This window comes from Manis pentadactyla, chromosome 8, assembly GCF_030020395.1.
Source record: "Manis pentadactyla isolate mManPen7 chromosome 8, mManPen7.hap1, whole genome shotgun sequence".
Taxonomy (NCBI): Eukaryota; Metazoa; Chordata; class Mammalia; order Pholidota; family Manidae; genus Manis; species Manis pentadactyla.
In genome coordinates this window covers 90,070,327-90,094,064 of record NC_080026.1, presented here as the reverse complement: position 1 = coordinate 90,094,064, position 23,738 = coordinate 90,070,327, and the positions used below count along the sequence as shown (strand labels likewise).

Genomic DNA, 23,738 nt, shown 5'->3' with positions numbered 1-23,738 from the left:
TTCTAGCTAATAACTCATGAGTGTTGAAAATTGTTTGCAGGTATAAAGTGTTTTTAAGGCCAAATTATTATGCTCTGCTGGGTGTGATTAAGACCTAAGAGCTCCCTTTAGTTTATCCTAATTTTTGTGAGTGAAATGGCTTTTTTTATGCTTAGCATTTTCTGCCATATTGTCAGTTTGCTTTCTCTTAGCTTTACAATTTACACCTTTATATGTTGTAGGGAATATTGTAGTATATTCTGTTGTTAGCAGAATACCCAAGTGTTTGCAAGTTGTGCTTGAGTTATAGAAGTAAATGGCTACTATTTATGGTGCACTGTATCAGGGTAATAATTATTTACATGAATTATCTCATTTATTGCTCAATTTTAAAGGGTAGAGATTTTATTATGATAATTATAAATTTCATAGATATGAAAAATAAAGGTCAGAGATGTTACAGTTAGTGAGTGGTGGAGCCAGGATTCAAACCCAGTTTTCAGAGTTAAATAGCTAATGATGTTCACACTTGAGGTTTCTTATAATGGTATGTGAGGTATAGTGATTTTTAACAAAGACAGGAAAAAGGGAATTTCAACTCTCAAAAAGAGAAATGTAAGATTTGATTTCATTTTAGTATGAAATACATGCTTATACTGTTTTTTAAAAAAGCCAAACTCTACAAAAGTAAAAAATATTTTCTGAAGACTATTCATTAAAATGCTAAGCCTTAAGAAACTCATTAGCTGTTAGAAGTGAAGATTGTTTTCTCCCACACTACCTGTCAAAATGTTCTCTGCATAAGAAGACCTAATAGTGTAAATGATGTCTTTCTTTTTACAAAAAAAAAATCATAGTTATTCTGTAAAGCCTGCTTTTATTTTTACTAAATGGGATTTAATTTTTTAAGGACAACTGGATAAAAGAAATATTTGATATATAACAAGCAGCCCGGTGATTTCTTTCTAATTAATTATGAGCTTGGTAACTTCTTAGCTTTGTTATGATTTTTAAAATACAGATATAATGTCAGTTATTTTTTTGAAAACATTATACTGCCTTATCAATGTATTTGCTATTCATTTCTAGAGGGCTAAGCCATCTGACAAAATATTTTTTGTAGAAATATCCTATTTAGAGAGTCATTTCTTCCAAGACATAAGGTGGTACCTAAATGTCCTGCAGGTGCAGATTTACCTTAGAGACTTAAGTATCTCCCTGGGATTGGTTTGCATGCTCAAAGAACTGGTTTAGGACTATAGACCAGCAGCACAGCCCTGGTCTATACAAAGACAAACCATGATTAATTGCCTTTTTAAAATTAATTGTGTCTCAACAGAGTTAGAACATGTAGTTTATAATCACTGGGCTAGGGCTGTTATCTGATCAATGGGTTTTGCTTTTTAGGACCCCCTTGGGTCGTGCAAGAGCATGGCTTCGATTAGCCCTCATGCAAAAAAAAATGGCTGATTACTTGCGTTGCTTAATTATTCAAAGGGATCTCTTGAGGTTAGTACTATTAAATCATGTTCATTTTCATTTTTATTTCATTTATATCTTGTGTTCCAAAAAGAATTGAAGCTGTAACAGAAAAGGATATGTAAGATACAATAAGATGGCACAAAATAAAAAGAGGAACAAAGTGAGAGAGACAGTCATGGTGGGGACATAACATGGGGACATAACGTGGATCAAGAACTAGCTTAAAAATGAATGCCATAGTTTTTTATTGGCCAGTAAGGGGAAAGTTTATGTTATATTTCTAACTTAGTTTCCTTTTTTTTCTAAGTTATAATTCTCTGAATGAAAATTCATATTGGAATTTGGGGCTCTAATTAAAAGAGGTTGTTTTCTAGATCTTGAATGACCACACTACTTCTTCTGTATTGTGGGCACTTTTTAAACTGTCAGCTTAAATTGGAGGCCAAATGTTTAAGACAAACTTTCAAAACAAGGTAATCTGTTTTTAAAGGGAATGGGCCTGTGGCAGCCCCTTCATTCACCCTTTTTCTCTTGGAGTGCCTCCCTGATGTTCTGGAGAATTTGGTAGATTTTGGTTTTACTTGTGACTGTGGGTACATCTTGCTTTTCTGATTTGTTAAATGAGAATGATAGGCACTTAAGCACCAGCAATTCCTCAGTAATGTCCTGAGGGTCAGTTAAAGTGATTAAGTAATATGAATGGGACTTAAGAAGGCATGAGACAGTGATAATTCGTTTTCTGGATGTAAGTTGTCAAGTCTTAGTTTTTAGACTCTTCTGTTTCTCTCACAAGTCTCTTCTTCGAACATTTTTTAGAATATGGATATCCATAAGCATCTCTAATGGAGATTATTGATTAAGAACACTCATAATACACTTATCAAATGCATTGACGAACATGGGCTTTGAAATGTTCTATATGTTCATTTCTTTATCTCAAGTGTCTTAATAAATCCTAGGATTGAAAAGGTCATCTCTAGCAAAAAGTACCGTAATCAGATCAGCAACAGTCACTATGATTGTGATTCTCAGAATACGAATATTCCAGGCCTCAGTTTGCCTTTTTTTTCTTTGGGTATCTCTTTGCCTCTCTTTTTTTCTCTCAAAATTCCTTTTCCTTTTTTCTCTCTTTTCAGTCCCTTTCTTTGAAATTTTTTGTATAGATATTTACATCCCAAATATTTTTAAGTTATTTACATATATAAAGGCTAATTTGAAGCTACTAATTTATACTGGTTCTATGTAATAAGGTGTTGGACATTTAAAATTCAGTGTTTGAAATGAATTTGTGATTTAAAGTTTTCATTATTTTAATTTTCACAGTGAATTCTATGAATATCATGCACTAATGATGGAAGAAGAAGGAGCAGTAATTGTCGGGCTGCTGGTTGGCCTGAACGTGATAGATGCTAATCTGTGTGTAAAGGGAGAGGATTTAGACTCACAAGTAAGTGAAAGTGACTAGTACCAAATGTAGTGTTTTCAATCTGCATTTGATCCCAGTGTTACTCTAAGTTGTAAACAAAGCTGTTAAACACTAAAGAAAAATTATGAAATTCAGTTTTTCATGTTTAAGGTACTTCTAATATTTCTCTCCTTTAAATAAAAATAACATTATTTACTTCAGGTTGGAGTGATTGATTTTTCCATATATTTAAAGAATGAAGAAGATACTGGAAATAAAGAAAGGTATGATTTTCATAAGTTATTTCACATTTTTTATGTAGCACTTTACATATCTCACTATGGGATCCACCTATTTATAATGTGGTTTTTCTTTCCTTCTGTGTGTAGTTGCTGCTTCATTTTGTTTTCATTTCTATTTACAAGCATTACAAAGAAAAAATCACTTAGAAGGAGCCTTTAGTATGAAGTGTGACTTTTGGGCATATCTGTGGTTCCTAAGACCCATTTTAATAGTCAGATGTGTTTTGTGGTAAAAGGGATGAAAGCTGATTATTCAAAAGCTTACAAGTGATGGTTTATTTCAAGATCTAATTGTACTTAAATTTAAAATATACTTATTCCTACTAAAAGTATACTTACTTAATGTCATAGAGGTGCTAATTATTACTACAGTGGCAGTCATATACAAATATATGAAGTGTATGAACATGTTGTATACCTTAAATTTATACAATGTTATATGCCAAATATATTTCAATAAAACAAGGGTGGGAGGGTGGGCAAAATAAGTAAAGGAAATAAAGAGGTACAAACTTAATAAGTCATGGGGTTGAAAAGTACAGCATAGGGAATATAGTCAATTATATTTTAATAAGTTTGTAGGTTAAAGATGGTAAATATACTTATGGTGAGCATTTTGTATTGTATATAAATGTCAAATCATTATGTTGTACACCTGAAACGAATAAAATATCATGTCAACTATACTTCATTAAAAAAATTTTTTTAAATCATAGAGATGCAAAGAGAATTTTTAAACACACTGATTATACTTTTAAATAAATTACTTGCTAATACTAGACCTAATAAAGGTTATAGTTATTTAATACATGGCTTACTACTACATGATTATAAAGATTCTTGAACTTTATTTTAAAGTCTAGATAATATTTTACCGTTATGGTTTTACAATAATTTGTAAAAGTGTTCTAGGCATTTGGTGGGGGTTGGGACTGTGTTGGAGATGGGGAGATGGGAGGGTGCAGGGAACATCCAAGTAGCACAAAGCTATGTTCTCCCCCCTCTAGGAATGTTCAAATTGCTGCCATATTAGACCAGAAGAATTATGTTGAAGAATTAAATAGACAACTGAAGTAAGTATTATGGATGCTTGGGTACTTAGTACATTTCTGACTAGTGCCTAAGGCTTTCTTTCCCCTTTCAGGTCAACTTAACTCTATTCCTTTCTTCTAAGCACTTTTGAGAAAGAGTTGAGGGGATAGAAAGAGAATGGAAATTAAGAATATAGAGAATTGTTGGAGATAATTCATTTTCAGTAGAAAATGAGAGTCAGACTTTTAAATAGAATCTTCAGATAATTTAAGAATAGAATTATAAACTTAACCCTGTACCCTTGAGAAAAAAAGTTAGATAAGGTGGAAGTTTATACCATTTTGATGGTTCAAAAATTCGTTTTTCCTACTTCAAAGAGCTTCATGTGTAGATGTGGCAGTTGTCTTCCATGGTGGAAGTTTTCTCCTTACAGTGTCACCTGGTCATTGAGGCTGTCAGTGAATACTCTGAGAAGAATTTCTGAGATCTGTATGTAAAATAGTGCAATTCTGTCTAATAGAAATATAATGTCAGTTACATAGGTAATTTAAAATTTTTAGTAACTACATTAAAAAGGTAAAACGGAAACAGATAAAGTTAATTAAAAAATATATTTAACCCCCAGTATTATTTCAACATGTAATCTATAAAAATATATTTTATATTCTTTTTTTCTACTGTCTTCAAAATCCAATGTGTAGGCACATTTCAATTTGAATTAAACACACTGTAAGCACTTCTTAGTAGCTGCATGTGGTCTAATGCTACCATACTAAATAGCATAGGTATAGTGAATAATATCTGCTACATAGTTAGAAATGGGACTGGTCTTCTCAATTAAAATGAATAATTAACAAAAATTGCTATCTCCAGGTAATGGGATTCTGAATAATTTTTTCTTTATACTTTTCTGTATTTTCTGAATTTCACTCAAACATATATTACAATAAGGACATATAAATCAACATTTCCTATTTTAGAAAAAGAAACTAATAAGCCATAACTCTTGCTTTCCCTCTGAAATTGAGGAGATAGGAAAGATTTTTTTTTAATCATGAAATTTTGATAATATGGTAAATATTATGTGTATATATGTATATTCTGTAATTTGTATTTCTGAGTTTGTATTTCTTAATGCAACCTTATATTGCTTATGTATTTACTTTTAAGCTCTTATTCACTTTTTGGTAACAGGTAATATACTCGCATGGTTTGAACTTCTAAAGGTACATAAGATGAAAAGCTTACCTCTTCCCTGAGCTCCAACCATCTGGTTTCCGTCTTCAGAAGTAATTAGTATGCGAGGTCCTTGTGTATGCCTCCAGAGATCCATTATGCAGATAAAAAAGAGTATGCATATAAATTCTTATATTTCTCACTTTTCCCCTAGTTTTTTACACATTCAGTGGCAAACTTTTTATGCTATTCTCTACTTTACTGTTTTTACTCAATAGTTTATCTTAGGGTCTATTCCATCATGTGTACTAATCAGCTGTACAAATACTAGTGTCTTAACTATAGTATATTTTATGTATTAAAAATGTTTCAGTTGCTTTTTAACTAGAAAGTACTTGTACATCTAGAATATTTCGAAAGTACAGAAAACAGAGAAAAAAATAGAGTTCATCCATTATTCCTCACTCAAAGAAAAACACTACTGAGGGTTTGTTGTTTTCAAAGTGCTGTTTTGATTGTGATGATTCTCACATAAAAGTAGGGCAAATGTTACGGTCTGATTTTTTTAAATAAGGAAACTGTAGCCCAGAAAGATTTTACAGTTTTCAAGGTGACACAGAAAGTAGAAAAGCAGAGATGATGACCTTAGACTTGCATCTCCTTGTCTTGTAGCTGTTTTTTTTTTTTTTTTGTATCATTAATCTACAATTACATGAGGAACATTGTGTTTACTAGACTCCCACCATCACCAAGTCCCCCCCACATACCCCATTACAGTCTCTGTCCATCAGTGTTGTAAGATGCTGTAGAGTCACTACTTGTCTTCTCTGTGTTGTACAGCCCTTCCCACGCCCCCCCTCATTATACATGCTAATCATAATGCCCCCTTTCCCCTCCCCCCACCTTATCCCTCCCTTCCCACTCATCCTCCCCAGTCCCTTTCCCTTTGGTAACTGTGAGTCCATTCTTGAGTTCTGTGAGTCTGCTGCTGTTTTGCTCTTTCAGTTTTTTCTTTGTTCTTATACTCAACAGATGAGTGAAATCATTTGATACTTGTCTTTCTCTGCCTGGCTTATTTCACTGAGCATAATACCCTCTAGTTCCATCCATGTTGTTGCAAATGGTAGGATTTGTTTTCTTCTTATGGCTGAATAATATTCCATTGTGTATATGTACCACCTCTTCTTTATCCATTCATCTACTGATGGACACTTAGGTTGCTTCCAATTCTTGGCTATTGTAAACAGTGCTGCGATTAACATAGGGGTGCATCTGTCTTTTTCAAACTGGAGTGCTGCATTCTTAGGGTAAATTCCTAGGAGTGGAATTCCTGGGTCAAATGGTATTTCTATTTTGAGCTTTTTGAGGAACCTCCACACTGCTTTCCACAATGTTGAACTAATTTACATTCCCACCAGCAGTGTAGGAGGGTTCCCCTTTCTCCACAACCTCGCCAACATTTGTTGTTGTTTATCTTTTGGATGGTGGTGATCCTTACTGGTGTGAGGTGATATCTCATTGTGGTTTTAATTTGCATTTCTCTGATGACTAGCTATGTGGGGCATCTTTTCATGTGTCTGTGGGCCATCTGAATTTCTTCTTTGGAGAACTGTCTGTTCAGCTCTCCTGCCCATTTTTTATTGGATTATTTACTTTTTGTTTGTTGTGGTGTGTGAGCTCTTTATATATTTTGGATGTCAACCCTTTATCAGATCTGTCATTTATGAATATATTCTCCCATACTGTAGGATGCCTTTTTGTTCTATTGGTGGTGTCCTTTGCTGTACAGAAGCTTTTCAGCTTGATATAGTCCCACTTGTTCATTTTTGCTTTTGTTTCCCTCGCCCGGGGAGACATGTTGATGAAGACGTTGTTCATGGTTATGTCCCAGAGATTTTTGCCTATGTTTTTTTCTCAGAGTTTTATGATTTCACGACTTACTTTCAGGTCTTTGATCCATTTCAAATTTACTTTTGTGTATGGGGTTAGAGAATGATCCAGTTTCATTCTCTTACATGTAGCTGTCCAGTTTTGCCAACACTAGCTGTTGAAGAGGCTGCCATTTCTCGATTGTATGTCCATGGCTCCTATATTGTATATTAATTGACCATATATGTTTGGGTTAATATCTGGACTGTCTATTCTGTTCCACTGGTCTGTGGGTTCTGTTCTTGTGCCAGTACCAAATTGTCTTGATTACTGTGGCTTTGTATTAGAGCTTGAAGTTGGGAAGCGAGATCCCCCTCTGCTTTATTCTTCCTTCTCAGGATTGTTTTGGCTATTCGGGGTCTTTTGTGGTTCCATATGAATTTTAGAACTATTTGTTTCAGTTTGTTGAAGAATGATGTTGGTATTTTGATAGGCATTGCATTGAATCTGTAGATTGCTTTAGGCAGGATAGCCATTTTGACAATATTAATTCTTCCTAGTCAAAAGCATGGGATGAGTTTCCATTTGTTTGTGTCCTCTTTAATTTCTCTTAAGAGTGTCTTGTAGTTTTCAGGGTATAGGTCTTTCACTTCCTTGGTTAGGTTTATTCCTAGGTATTTTATTCTTTTTGATGCAATTGTGAATGGAATTGTTTTCCTGATATCTCTTTCTGTTAGTTCATCGTTAGTGTATAGGAAAGCCACAGATTTCTGGGTATTAATTTTGTATCATACAACTTTGCTGAATTCAAATATTAGTTGTAGTAGTTTTGGAGTGGAGTCTTTAGGGTTTTTTTTATACAATATCATGTAATCTGCAAATAGTGACAGTTTGCCTTCTTCTTTACCAATCTGGATGAATTGTATTTCTTTGTTTTGTCTAATTGCTGTGGCTAGGACCTCCAGTACTCTATTGAATAACAGTGGGGAGAGCGGGCATCCCTGTCTTGTTGCTGATCTTAGAGGAAAGCCTTTCAGCTTCCTGTTGTTAAGGATGATGTTAGCTATGGGTTTGTCATATATGGCCTTTATTATGTTGAGGTACTTGCTCTCTATACTCATTTTGTTGAGAGTTTTTATCATGAATGGATGTTGAATTTTGTCAAATGCTTTTTCAGCATCTGTGGTGATGATCATGGGGTTTTTGTCTTACTTTTGTTGATGTGGTGGATGACGTTGATGGATTTTCGAATGTTGTACCATCCTTGCATCCCTGAGATGAATCCCACTTGATCATGGTGTATGATCTTCTTGATATATTTTTGAATTTGGTGCTAATATTTTGCTGAGTATTTTTGCATGTATGTTCATCAGTGATATTGGTCTGTAATTTTCTTTTTTGGTGGGATCTTTGCCTAGTTTTGGTATTAGAGTGATGCTGGCTTCATAGAATGAGTTTGGAAGTATTCCCTCTTTTTCTGTTTTTTTGGAAACCTTTAAGGAGAATGGGTATTATGTCTTCCCTATATGTCTGATAAAATTCAGTGGTAAGTCCTTCTGGCCCGGGGGTTTTCTTCTTGGGTAGTTTTTTGATTACTGAGTCAATTTCGTTGCTGATAATTGGTCTGTTTAGATTTTCTGTTTCTTTCTTGGTCAGTCTTGGAAGGTTGTATTTTTTCAGGAAGTTGTCCATTTCCTGTAGGTGTTCCAGTTTGTTAGCATATAGATTCTCATAGTATTCTCAAATAATTCTTTGTATTTCTGTGGGATCTGTCGTGATTTTTCCTTTCTCATTTCTGATTCTGTTTATGTGTGTAGATTCGCTTTTTCTCTTAATAAGTCTGGCTAGGGGCTTATCTATTTTGTTTCTTTTCTCAAAGAACCAGCTCTTGGTTTCATTGATTTTTTTCTATTGTTTGATTCTTCTCAATTTTATTTATTTCTTCTCTGATTTTTATGTCCCTCCTTCTCTGACTTTGGGCCTCATTTGTTCTTCTTTTTCCAATCTCAATAATTGTGACTCTAGACTATTCATTTGGGATTGTTCTTCCTTCTTTAAATAGGCCTGGATTGCTATATACTTTCCTCTTAGAACTGCCTTTGCTGCATCCCACAGAAGTTAGGGCTTTGTGCTGTTGTCATTTGTCTCCATATATTACTCAATCTCTATTTTATTTTGGTCATTAATCCATTGATTATTTGGAGCATGTTGTTAAGTCTCCATATGTTTGTGAGCCTTTTTGTTTTCTTTGTACAGTTTATTTCTAGTTTTATACCTTTGTGATCTGAGAAGTTGGTTGGTAGAATTTCAATCTTTTGGAATTTACTGAGGCTCTTTTTGTGGCCTAGTATGTGGTCTATTCTGGAAAATGTTCCATTTGTACTTGAGAAGAATGTGTATCCTGCTGCTTTTGTGTGTAGAGTTCTGTAGATGTCTATTAGGTCCATCTGTCCTAGTGTGTTGTTCAGTGCCTCTGTATCCTTACTTATTTTCTGTCTGGTGGATCTGTCCTTTCGAGTGAGTGGTGTGTTGAAGTCTCCTAGAACGAATGCATTGCATTCTATTTCCTCCTTTAATTCTCTTAATAATTGTTTCACATATGTTGGTGCTTCTGTATAGGGTGCAAAGATATTTATAATGGTTATATCCTCTTGTTGTACTGACCCCTTTATCGTTATGTAATCTCCTTCAGTATCTCTTGTTACTTTCTTTGTTTTGAAGTCTATTTTCTCTGATACAAGTACTGCAACACCTGCTTTTTTCTCCCTATTGTTTGCATGAAATATCTTTTCCATCCCTTGTCTTTTAGTCTGTATGTGTCTTTGGGTTTGAAGTGAGTCTCTTGTAAGCAGCATATAGATGGGTCTTGCTTTTTTTTTTTTTTAGAAGATCTAATTGGCTTTATTCAGTGATGCATGAATTGGGCAGCAACCCATCTAGCAAATAGAAAGGAGCTTCAAAGGGCTGCAGAAAAGGAAATGTTTTTAAAGGAAGAAAGCAGGTGGGACAAGAAAGTCATAAACCAAAAAAGGATTATTTGGGGCTAGGTCACCTTTCTTTGGGGGACAAAAGTTGGCTATGAGGCAGATTACATTATTACTGCTGACCGGAAAATTCCAGACTTCATTCTGGCTAAAATTACATTCCTGGAGAAGGTTGAAACTGCATTTAGGTTTATTATTAAGTCTTGGTTTGGTGAGCTGGGCTTAGCACAAGTGACTCCATTTTGGGCCTGTTGTTTCTTTTGAACAGTTCCCGCCTTTTTTTTTTTCTTTTGGTATCATTAATCTACAATTACATGACGAACATTACCTTTACTAGGCTCCCCCCTTCACCAAGTCCCCCCAACATACCCCTTCACAGTCACTGTCCGTCAGCGTAGTAAGATGCTGTTAAATCACTACTTGTCTTCTCTGTGTTGTAGAGCCCGCCCCATACCCCCACCACATTATACATCCTGATTGTAATGCCCCCTTTCTTTTTCCCACCTTTATCCCTCCCTTCCCACCCTTCCTCCCCAGTCCCTTTCCCTTTGGTAACTGTTAGTCCATTCGTGGGTTCTGTGATTCTGCTGCTGTTTTGTTCCTTCAGTTTTTCTTTGTTCTTATACTCCACAAATGAGTGAAATCATTTGGTACTTGTCTTTCTCTGCCTGGCTTATTTCACTGAGCATAGTACCCTTTAGCTCCATTCATGTTGTTGCAAATGGTAGGATTTGTTCTCTTCTTATGGCTGAATAATATTCTATTGTGTATATGTACCACATCTTCTTTATCCATTCATCTACTGATGGACACTTAGGTTGCTTCCAATTCTTGGCTATTGTAAACAGTGCTGCGATTAACATAGGGGTGCATCTGTCTTTTTCAAACTGGAGTGCTGCATTCTTAGGGTAAATTCCTAGGAGTGGAATTCCTGGGTCAAATGGTATTTCTATTTTGAGCTTTTTGAGGAACCTCCACACTGCTTTCCACAATGTTGAACTAATTTACATTCCCACCAGCAGTGTAGGAGGGTTCCCCTTTCTCCACAACCTCGTCAACGTTTGTGGTTGTTTGTCTTTTCGATGATGGCGATCCTTACTGGTGTGAGGTGATATCTCATTGTGGTTTTAATTTGCATTTCTCTCATGACAAGCGATGTGGAGCATCTTTTCATGTTTCTGTTGGCCATCTGAATTTCTTCTTCAGAGAACTGTCTGTTCAGCTCCTCTGCCCATTTTTTAATTGGATTATTTGCTTTTTGTTTGTTGAGGTGTATGAGCTCTTAATATATTTTGCATGTCAGCTCTTTATCGGATCTGTCATTTATGAATATATTCTCCCATACTGTAGGATACCTTTTTGTTCTATTGATGGTGTCAGCATATTGAAAAGCTGTACAGAAGCTTTTCAGCTTGATATAGTCCCACCTGTTCATTTTTGCTTTTGTTTCCCTTGCCCGGGGAGATATGTTCATGAAGAAGTCACTCATGTTTATGTCTAAGAGATTTTTGCCTATGTTTCTTTCTAAGAGTTTTATGGTTTCATGACTTACATTTAGATGTTTGATCCATTTCGAATTTGCTTTTGTGTATGGGGTTTAGACAGTGATCCAGTTTCATTCTCTTACATGTTAGCTGTCCAGTTTTGCCAGCACCATCTGTTGAAGAGACTGTTGTTTCCCCATTGTATGTCCATGACTCCTTTATCGTATATTATTTGACCATATATGTTTGGGTTAATGTTTGGAGTCTCTGTTCTGTTCCACTGGTCTGTGGCTCTGTTCTTGTGCCAGTACCAAATTGTCTTGATTACTGTGGCTTTGTAGTAGAGCTTTAAGTTGGGCAGTGAGATCCCCCCCACTTTATTCTTCCTTCTCAGGGTTGCTTTGGCTATTCGGGGTCTTTGGTGGTTCCATATGAATTTTTGAACTATTTGTTCCAGTTCATTGAAGAATGTTGCTGGTAGTTTCATAGGGATTGCATCGAATCTGTATATTGCCTTGGGCAGGATGGCCATTTTGATGATATTAATTCTTCCTAGCCAGGAGCGTGGGATGAGTTTCCATTTGTTAGTGACCTCTTTAATTTCTCTTAAGAGTGTCTTGTAGTTTTCAGGGTATAGGTCTTTCACTTCCTTGGTTAGGTTTATTCCTAGGTATTTTATTCTTTTTGATGCAATTGTGAATGGAATTGTTTTCCTGATTTCTCTTTCTATTAGTTCATTGTTAGTGTATAGGAAAGCCACAGATTTCTGTGTGTTAATTTTGTATCCTGCAACTTTGCTGAATTCCAATATTAGTTCTAGTAGTTTTGCAGTGGAGTCTTTAGGGTTTTTTCTGTACAGTATCATGTAATCTGCAAATAGTGACAGTTTGACTTCTTGTTTACCAATCTGGATTCCGTGTATTTCTTTGTTTTGTCTAATTGCCATGGCTAGGACCTCCAGTACTATGTTGAATAACAGTGGAGAGAGTGGGCATCCCTGTCTTGTTCCCGATCTCAGAAGATAAGCTTTCAGCTTCTTGCTGTTAAATATGATGTTGGCGCTGGGTTTATCATATATGGTCTTTATTATGTTGACATACTTGCCCTCTATGCTCATTTTGTTGAGAATTTTTATCATGAATGGATGTTGAATTTTGTCGAATGCTTTTTCAGCATCTATGGAGATGATCATGTGGCTTTTGTCCTTCTTTTTGTTTATGTGGTGGATGATGTTGATGGATTTTCGAATGTTGTACCATCCTTGCATCCGTGGGATGAATCCCACTTGGTCATGGTGTATGATCCTTTTGATGTATTTTTGAAGTCGTTTTGCTAATACTTTGTTGAGTATTTTTGTATCTACATTCATCAGGCATATTGGTCTGTAATTTTCTTTTTTGGTGGGGTCTTTCCCTGGTTTTGGTATTAGGGTGATGTTTTCTTCATAGAATGAGTTTGGGAGTATTCCTTCCTCTTCTACTTTTAGGAAAACTTTAAGGAAAATGGGTATTATGTCTTCTCTGTATGTCTGATGAAATTCTGTGGTAAATCCATCTGGCCCAGGGGTTTTGTTCTTGGATAGTTTTTTGATTACCACTTCAATTTCTTTGCTGGTAATTGGTCTTTTTAGATTTTGTGTTTCTTCCTTGGTCAGTCTTGGGAGGTTGTATTTTTCTAGGAAGTTGTCCATTTCTCCTAGGTTTTCCAGCTAGTTAGCATATAAGTTTTCATAGTATTCTCGAATACTTCTTTGTATTTCTGTGGGGTCCGTTGTGATTTTTCCTTTCTTGTTTCTGATTCTGTCGATGTGTGTTGATTCTCTTTTTCTCTTAATGAGTCTGGCAAGAGGCTTATCTATTTTGTTTATTCTCTCGAAGAACCAGCTTTTGGTTTCATTGATTTTTTCTATTGTTTTATTCTTCTCAATTTTATTTATTTCTTCTCTGATTTTTATTATGTCCCTCCTTCTTCTGACCTTAGCCCTCATTTGTTCTTCTTTTTGCAATTTCGATAATTGTGACATTAGACTATTCATTTGGGATTGTTCTTTCTTTTTTAAATATGCCTGGATTACTATATACTTTCCTCTTAGGACTACTTTCACTGCGTCCCACAGTAGTTGGGGCTTTGTGTTGTTGATGTCATTTGTTTCCATATATTGCTGGATCTCCATTTTAATTTGGTCATTGATTATTGATTATTTAGGAGCATGTTGTTAAGCCTCCATGTGTTTGTGAGCCTTTTTGCTTTCTTTGTATAATTTATTTCTATTTTTATACCTTTGTGGTCTGAATAGTTGGTTGGTAGGATTTCAGTCTTTTGGAATTTACTGAGGCTCTTTTTGTCGCCTAGTATGTGGTCTATTCTGGAGAATGTTCCATGTGCACTTGAGAGGAATGTGTATGCTGTTGCTTTCGGATGTAGAGTTCTATTGATGGGTATTAGGTCCATCTGTTCTAGTGTGTTGTTCAGTACCTCTATGTCCTTATTTTCTGTCTGGTGGATCTGTCCTTTCGAGTGAGTGGTGTGTTGATGTCTCTGAAAATGAATGCATTGCATTCTATTTCCTCCTTTGATTCTCTTAGTATTTGTTTCACATATGTTGGTGCTCCTGTATTGGGTACATATATATTTATAATGGTTACATCCTCTTGTTGGACTGAGCCCTTTATCATTATGTAATCTCCTTCTTTATGTCTTGTTACTTTCTTTGTTTTGAAGTCATTTTGTCTGATATTAGTATTGCAACACCTGCTTTTTTCTCCCTGTTTTTTGTATGAAATATCTTTTTCCATCCCTTGACTTTTAATCTGTGCTAGTCTTTGGGTTTGAGGTGAGTCTCTTGTAAGCAGCATATAGATGGGTCTTGCTTTTTTATACATTCTATTACTCTGTATCTTTTGATTGGTGCATTCAGTCCATTTACATTTAGGGTGATTATTGAAAGATATGTACTTATTGCCATTGCAGGCTTCAAGTTTATGGTTACCAAATGTTCAAGGTTAGCTTCTTTAGTATCTTACTGTCTAACTTAACTCGCTTATTGAGCTATTATAAACACCGTCTGATGATTCTTCATTTCTCTCCCTTATTCCTCCTCCTCCATTCTTCATATGTTTGGTGTTTTGTTCTGTGTTCGTTTTAGGAGTGCTCCCATCTAGAGCAGTCCCTCTGAGAAACCCTGTAGAGGTGGTTTGTGGGAGGCAAATTCCCTCAACTTTTGCTTGTCTGGGAATTGTTTAATCCCTCTTTCATGTTTAAATGATAATCGTGCTGGATACAGTGCCATTCTCTTCTGGCCTGTAAGGTTTCTATTGAGACGTTTGATGATAGCCTGATGGGTTTTCCTTTATAGGTGACCTTTTTTCTCTCTTTGACTGCCTTTAATACTCTGTCTTTGTCTTTGATCTTTGCTATTTTAATTATTATGTGTCTTGGTGTTTTCCTCCTTGGGTCCTTTGTGTTAGGAGATCTGTGTGCTTCCATGATCTGAGAGACTATTTCCTTCGCCAGTTTGGGGAAATTTTCAGCAATTATTTCTTCAAAGACACTTTGTATCCCTTTCTCTTCTTCTTCTGGTACCCCTATGATGCGAATATTGTTCCGTTTGGATTGGTCACACAGTTCTCTTAATATTCTTTCATTCCTGGAGATCCTTTTGTTTCTCTCTGCCTCAGCTTCTCTGTATTCCTGTTCTCTGATTTCTATTCCATTAACGGCCTCTTGCACCTCATCCTGTCTACTCTTAAGTCCTTCCCGAGATTGTTTTATTTCTGTATTCTCCCTCCCAACTTGATCCTTTAGCTTTTGCATGTTTCTCTGCAGGTCCATCAGCATGGTTATGACCTTTATTTTGAATTCTTTTTCAGGAAGAGTGGTTAAATATATCTCCCCAGGCCCTCTCTCAGGGGTTGTCTGGGTGATTCTGGACTGGACCAAATTCTGCTTTTCATGGCAATAGAGGTAGTTGTAGGCAGGTAACGCGTGTGTTAGCTGCGAGAACGAATTCCCTTCCTACTTGCTGGTCACCCTTCTCAGCTGCCTGTGCCAGTTACCCGCACACTGGGAGCAGTCTCCGGCTTAATTTCCTGGGCTGCGCCGGGTGGTTTAGCCCAGAGCCGTGTGGGGAGAGGCTGGTGCGCCAGGTGTGCTCTTCCGCGAGTATGGCGCCCCTTCGCGCCCTGCCCTGGCTTCCTCTGCCTGCGCTGGGCAGATGTGCACCAGCAGCAGCTTTTGGATCTGGCTTGGGGGCTGCGCACTGGGAGGAGGGTCTGGGCGGCTGCTGTGGGCACAGCTGCTCTCAGGCTGCTCAGCCGATCCCAGGCTCTTTGGCTGGGGCTGCGCAGGATGGGGAATGAACGGCAGACTGTTTATCACTGTGTGGGGGTTCCGAACTCCACTGCCACCCAGGGTGTGAGGGCGTCTGAAGCTTCCCGGGATTCCCAACTGCTGGGCAGAGTGTGCCAGGATGATTCCGTCCAGCTCTGAAGCCCCTGTCCCTTTAAGACTTTCAAAATGCACTCGTTTTTCTTTTTTCCCAGAGGAGCTGGTTGTGGGGACCTGCTCGCAGATTTTATTTTTCTGTTTCCCTAATATCCAGCACAGCATACAATGTGTGTCTGTGCTCCTGATGCGGATTACTAGGGCTGGTTATTTAGTAGTCCTGGGCTGCTACTCCCCCACTCACCCCTGCTCCGACTCCTCTCCTTCTGCCGGGGATCTGGGGTGGGGGGAGCACTCGCTTCCCTCCGGGCTGCATCTTGTATCTTACCCTCTTCCTGAGAAGCTGCATTCTCACAGATGTAGATGTAGCCTGGCTGTTGTACTGTATCCTCTGGTCTCTCTGTTAGGTGTAGTTTTGTTTGTTGTATTTTCAAAAATATATATGGTTTTGGGAGGAGATTTCCGCTGCCCTACTCATGCCACCATCTTCCCAAAATCTGTCTTGTAGCTGTTTTTTATCACCATCAGGATACCTGGTGCTATTTGTGAAAAACTCACGTTGTTTACCTAAGAATAATTGTATTTTAAAACTGATTTGAAATGAATGGAAAAACATTTTTTTTCCACTGGTTAAAATGCTAGTATTGTTTCTGAGATTGGTGTAAAATTTGTTGAATTTGTTATAGATTTTACTATAATGCTACAGCACATTGTATTTTATTAGAGGAAGTTGGAGATGTTAGAATCAAGCAGGCCTTGCAAAACAGAATGACAGTCATGTCTAATGTTGGTTGATTTAAACAAAAATGGAAAAAACAAGTGTGTTCATGTTGTGTAACCTGATTTTGATCAGTATCCTTGAAAAATGAGGTATTTGCTTAGCTGCAGGCTGCCTGGGTACCTGGTGTAGGGTATCTCATATTCACATTTCTCAAACCTTGGGTGACTTTGGAGATCTTCAAGTTACTATGAAAGTGGAGAGGGGAAAAAGAATGGGGCTTATGTAAAAGACCACTGTTTATGAGCTTCATTAAATCACTTAATTATAAAATAGACATTTAAAGTACATTTTTTAGGAAATATTAAATTTTAAATTTGGATTGAGCAATATTTAGTAATCTTTTTGTGGCATTTCCTTTGCTCAATATATGTTAAATGTAAGAAGAACCCTAAGAAGACAGTAAAAAATAATGAGTAGTATCAAGTGGAATTTTTAATGGAAATATCAACTCTTTTGCTACAGTTTTTATCAAGTTATCCAGCTTAATTTCCCACACTCAAAAATTCAGACAGAGCAGTTGGTGCATGTTAGTCAACATAAGTCCAGTATACCATATTTTTTCTTGCTATTATGAGTTTGTGTGATTTTGAATGAGTTTTTTCTTTATTAATTTCAGCAGCACAGTCAGCAGTCTTCATTCAAGAGTTGACTCATTAGAAAAGTCAAACACTAAGCTGATTGAAGAGGTATTGTCACCCACTCGTGGATAATTGTCTTTCTTTGACCTAGTATTTGCAAACCTTTTCCATTTCAAGTCTGAATGCATTAAGTGTGTGTACACATGAAAGCACACATTTTCATCATTGTGATGGAATACTTGTAATGTAGTTATAATTAATGATTTTAAGTTCTAGAGAAACCACATGTTCTCAGGCAAAATTGAATTGAGATACTCAGTTCTAGAAATGAGCCCCAAAGATGAAACTCATCTAAACTATTCTATAAATAAGCTGTATTTCTCACTTTTAAATCTGGATGACCTGTGTTTATGTAGTGGAATGGCCTGTAGTTAGAAATTCCTGTTAAAATAATACTATTCCTTTTGTACCACTATTCAAATTACTTTTCTTTACAAGCATCACTGCATGATCATATCCACCTTTTTCTCCACCCTTCCGTGTGTAAAACATCTGTGTGCTCTGGTTTCCTGCATTGTCAGAGTGGCTCTCTTGGTGGCCCCAGAACCAGAAATGTATCTCAGTTCTCTTTTTAATATATTTGTAAAGTTGTTTTTTAGATAAGTTAAAAATATCAAATGCAGAATTATTGCTTTCTTTATTTAGAATTATTTAGGTGAGAGGAAGAAATTTGCTAGTACTATGAACCCCATTTTCCATGTTCATTAAAATCGTTACTTCTTTTAGAACTGGCCTAATTTTACCAAACCAGGGAGTCCATGATTGTTTGCATGACTGCAGTTAAGAATGCTTCTTCATTTTGATAGTTTGATAGATTGGGACCATTAGAGAAAGCTGCTCACTAGTTTGTGCCTCTCTTGACCTCTGGCTCACTGTGAAGTTCAAGTTGTGTCCCTGACAAAGTGTTCCAAAAAAATTTACAAGCCAACATAAGGAGTAGTCCCTGCTTTCATTTCCTAGGATCCATCTTTTCATTCTGGGCCTGAGAACCAAGCCTCTTAGTCATTCATGTTTAACTTTGATGAGAACTGTCTTACATTTGTGATGGTCACTTACGAATCTGGGTGCCCAGACTTCATAGGGTGTCCTGTTTGGCTATCATGGATGTCTGTGTTAAATTTTCACTGATAGCATAACCTTATTTTTTTTCAGATGCTTTAGCTTTGTACAAGTCTCTACAGTCTTACTGTTCAATGGCATAATTCTGGACATGCTTACTCAGGCACTTTGTATTCCAGACATACTGTAAATCAAATGAGCATAATATGCTCCTACTAGCATATGTTTCAACTAACAAAAGGAAATATTAGAAATAAGGCTATGATTTCTTTAAGTGGTATCTTGGGACAGTAGGAGCACATTTTTCTTATGAAAGTTTCTGTACAGGTGAGAGACATTTTACTAGTTTTAGGATTTTATATTCTATTGCTTATAGCCATGAACATAACCTGTAAAGCAAGTTTAAATAAAGATATTTAAAATATTTTTTCTTGCTCTTGTTTTGTAATTTTTAGTTAGCAATAGCAAAGAATAATATCATTAAACTCCAAGAAGAAAATCATCAATTACGAAGTGAAAATAAATTGATTTTAATGAAAACACAGCAACACTTAGAGGTAAGTGTAGACTGATTACAGACTGTCTTGTGTCAGAAGTTGCCATTTCTGGGGACCTGCATAGTCTGGGTATTTCTGTGCTGTATTAATAGTAGTGATTATAGAATAAAAAGTCATGTTTCTTCTTTTTTCTTAGGTTACCAAAGTGGATGCGGAAACTGAGCTTCAAACATATAAGCATTCTCGGCAGGGGCTAGATGAAATGTACAATGACGCCAGAAGGCAGCTTCGAGATGAATCTCAGTTACGACAGGTAGGTTATATTATAGTTATATTTAGCCAAAAAAAAAAAAGATTTACCCTTAAGCACCACTTAAAATCTCTTTCAGCCTTTTTTTCCTTGCTGTGGGATAGCAATTTCACTCCCTGAATCCCCTCAAATTATTTAAGCTCCTACTGTATCAGTGTTTTTTAAACAGTATTTATGAACAGTGTTACAATCTTATGTTTGTGAAATGGACGGAAATTTAAATATTAGTAAAATCTAACTTGTTTTTTAACCTTTGAAATTATATAATACCTATAGAAAAATATGAATATTAATGGATTATAACAGATGTGTAACTACTACCCAGGTCAAAAAGAAAGTATTGCCGGCCTTTCCATCCCTTTGCTGTTGGTCTGTAATGTTAAGAAACTTATTTTCCTTCTTATGGAAAATTCTTAAAGAGAAGACATTGAAACTGTTTGTGAAATGGGATTTTAGAGATATCTTTGACTTTTACTTGTACAGACTACTTCAACTTCTTTGTTTAAGGAAAATTAATACCGAGTTTATGAGGGATAAAAATACTTAATTCTTGAACCAGTAGAATAGTGAAAATGAACAGAATCTAGAATATGCTTTCATTTTAGCAAAATATGCATATGAAAATATTTAGAATGTTATATTGTCATTGGGCCTGGTTGATTCCCTTTAGTGGGGATTACAACTCAAAAGGAGTAGTCTGCATATTGAAACAAAACTTTCTTGATCTGATTAACTCTGTGTTTCTGATTTTGACATCCTGAAGTAGGATGTAAACTGAGGATATGTTGAAATTGCAGGATGTGGAGAGTGAGCTAGCAGTACAGGTTAGCATGAAACATGAGATTGAACTTGCCATGAAGCTGTTGGAGAAAGATATTCATGAGAAGCAAGATACACTTATTGGCCTTCGACAACAACTAGAGGAGGTTAAAGCAATTAACATAGAGATGTATCAAAAGTTGCAGGTAAGGAATGTTCTTAAATTCTTGGAATTTCTTGTTATGTAAGTTGAAAGTGAATATTTGTATGAAGGGTTTGGTTTTTAAGAGAAAAGTCCTTTTTAACTGTGCCATATTGGTAATAAAAACCAGTGACTTTTTCTAAATGGAAGCTTAAGAAATGTAGCAATGAAAAAAGAAGCAAAGAACAAACAAAAAAGTCACCTATCTAAATGTGTTTCTTAATGCTGAAGGGTTTACAATATGAAAATTAAATCTCTTGGGAAAACTCAGTCTGAATAGGTGAGATATTTTTGTGAACCTCTTTATACAGTATAGTCCTGAGGAAGATTTAATTTTGATTGAAGTACTTTACTATAATAATTATTAATTTCTGATAAAATGACATTGCTGTTACATAGACTTGTTGCCAAAAGCCCTTTACAATTTAATTTGAAAAATAGCTCATTTTACAAGAGTTTATTTTATTGTCTTCCAACATTGAAGACTTTTTTTATTACACTTTATTTTATTTTATTTTACTTTTACACCTAAATGCTTCAATATATATTTTCTAAGGGTAAGGACATTCTTTCATATAATCATAATAGTGCAGTTATCAAAAGCAGGAAATTAACAGTGATACAATAGTATTACCTAATCATCAGTACATGTTCAAGTTTTGTAAACTGTCAATATATTATCTTTTTTTACATTTTAAATGAAGATTAGTAGTACTACTGCTTTATAATATAGGAGTATTTTAATCTGTAAATCGACTCTGCTCATTTAGAGTAACAATCCTCTAGCAAAATGGTATACAAAACTTATATACATATTTAAATATCAAAACCTCTTTAGCTTTTGTGTTTTTCTAAGTAGGGTTCCGAAGATGGTTTGAAAGAAAAAAATGAAATAATTTCCCGACTAGAAGAAAAAACCAATAAAATTACTGTAGCCATGAGGCAGCTGGAACAAAGGTACAGCATTTCCAGTCTTATTTTCTTTTTTTCCTTTCCTCCCCATTTTCTTTATTCAACTCTGACACCTGCCACAAAAAAACATTAGGAAAATTTGTTAGGACTTTTTGTTTTGTTTTGTTTTTAGCCCAGCAGAATTTTGCCTTTTGTATTTGGTTGGTGCATGGAATCAAGTTGCTTCATATTAGGCTGATTCATTTGAACTTGCATTTTGTAGATTTTTTTTACAGGCCTAATATTGGCAATTTCATATGGTTCAATCTATTACATAAAACAAGGACACAAACAAAAACCTCAAAAAAGTGAAAAATTAACAAATCCATGGTGGAATTATCTCTGATTGATTTCCATGCATATTGATTGTCATATCCTTTGTCATTCACCATATCTATTTGAAATCAAGCTTTCTGAGTTGCAGTTTAGTTGTGTTTCTTTGAGCTAGGACCCTCAACAAAATCCAAGAAATAATTTTGTTTAAATCGAGTAGTTTTATATTGGCATTTTTCACTTTTATTGTTGGAAAATGTATTGTATTTCCATTGACCTGTCATGTTGTTGTCAACATATGTCTTATCATTGCTTTCTTTGAATCTGCTTATGAAAAACATAACTATTAATGCTTTATTGACATGAATATTCTTTTATTGACATCCTCTTTCTTCTTTTTCTTTTTTCTTTTTCTTTATCCCCATTTTTACATTTTGGACATTTTTATTACCTTTTTCTGTCTTTGATTTCTGTCTATTCCATTATGAAGTGACAATGATTTGTTAACTCAAACTAGGACAATTGCAATGTCATTGGTGAAATGTGCCAGCAGTGACACTCAGGACCAGTACAAGCTGGTCAAAGATATATCTTTCTGAAAACCACTTGTATTTAAACAGATAAAAAGAAAATCAGCAATTTTATAATATATTACATAGAAAAGAATTTATGCTACTAAGTATTCTAAAAGGGTATTAGGAACCCTGTACACATCTTAATCAGCTGCTGTGGTAATACACTGCCATAGAGCAGAGTGGGTGCACTTGGATTTCCAAAAAACATTCCTCAAACCTTGTGCACAAGGGCTGATTTGAGTATTGACCCTTTGGAGGTCAGGACTTTTAAATGAAGTTTTATCTTTTTAGCTACTTTTTGATGGAAAACATAAAGACTGTTTAAAAATAAGTTAACTTTTGGTTTCACAGTGTATTGGCACAGCTTCCCCCCCACCCCCACCAATTGGCCCATTCTTTGCCTAACGGCTCTTTTTTTGATTTTTAGATATGTTTTAAAATAGTGTATAACTCAGATTGGCCATTGTCTTGTACTTTAGCACCTTAGTTTTCCAGTTCTGTTTAGCCCTCTTCTATGATAGCACAACTTCAAGGCCTACCTCACTCTTGTATTTTAGTTTCTGTGACCTTAGAGAGAAGGTTGGCACCCCCACCACCCCAACATTAATATTTTTTACTTAAATTTAGATTTAGAGGTAACTTGAATGTTACTCTCTTTTCCTTGGAAGTGACGTTTATACTTCTGAAATGTGTGAGGGTTGCCCCATTGGTATGGTTTTAAGGAAGAAAAGAAGAGGCAATTTTTTGGCTAGTCGAATAGAAATTACCTTAAGATTCCCTACAAGGAGTGAATGTACTTTGAATTTTTGGGACATGTTTCATATAAAAGTATTGAAGTTAAATTGAAGATATCCTAGAAGGCCATAGGAGGCAGAGAGTGGAGCTAAGCACAGGGAGAAGCAATGACTTTCAAATAAAAACAAAAAATGAAAATCACATTTTTAGCTAATTTTAAAACTCAATGAGAAAGAACAGAAACAGTCTCTAAAGAAGGTTGCCAACTAGTACTAAATTCTTTTGACTCTTAAAACACACACACACACACACACACACACACGCACAGCTTTGGCATAAATTTAGTGTATGCCACACACACACACACACCTACCCACACACACAGCTTTGGCATAAATTTAGTGAATGTCCTATAGGGAGGACTTGGCTGTTACTTGAAATGATTGCAAGTCTTTGCTCTTGGCCGTGTAGCACACTTGATTCCTGGCATACACATCTTAGCATAATATGTAACAACGTGGCTTCCTCACCTAGTGTAGACATAAGTACTATGCTTTTCATGGTTTTGTAAAAAGGTAGTAATGCACCAACTATACTTTGAAAATTGACTCATTATGCTCTACATAAGTGGTAAAGGCTGTATTGCTCTACATTGTTAATTATGAACAAGAAATAAAACAAATTTGAAGATAGTATTCTGGGCATATGTATGTTATACTGAAAATGAAAACACACAACAAATTTCTAGACATTGTGTGGCTCTTTCACGTTTGAGTTTGTGAGTTTTCCCCCAAACTTTGTT

At 35.7% G+C, this 23,738-nt stretch overlaps 1 protein-coding gene across 11 annotated transcripts in view; it reads left to right on the top strand.

Annotated features, from left to right (window-relative positions):
• Positions 1-23,738, top strand: part of RUFY2 (RUN and FYVE domain containing 2) — a 70,980-nt gene that overhangs the window by 5,670 nt on the left and 41,572 nt on the right. For 7 of the 11 annotated variants that reach the window (XR_005032396.2, XR_005032397.2, XM_057505917.1 and 4 more), the window contains 9 exons: positions 1,387-1,488; positions 2,785-2,908; positions 3,089-3,150; positions 4,176-4,241; positions 17,554-17,623; positions 19,090-19,191; positions 19,328-19,444; positions 20,239-20,406; positions 21,262-21,359. Coding sequence is in view for 9 of the 11 variants with exons in the window: in XM_057505917.1 (XP_057361900.1) it covers positions 1,387-1,488; positions 2,785-2,908; positions 3,089-3,150; positions 4,176-4,241; positions 17,554-17,623; positions 19,090-19,191; positions 19,328-19,444; positions 20,239-20,406; positions 21,262-21,359 (909 nt within the window). In the remaining 2 variants the exon portion in view is untranslated. Of the gene's footprint in view, positions 1-1,386; positions 1,489-2,784; positions 2,909-3,088; positions 3,151-4,175; positions 4,242-17,553; positions 17,624-19,089; positions 19,192-19,327; positions 19,445-20,238; positions 20,407-21,261; positions 21,360-22,116; positions 22,354-23,738 lie in introns of those variants that run through there. The other 4 variants (XM_036923968.2, XM_036923965.2, XM_036923969.2 and 1 more) reach the window with 4 other exon arrangements.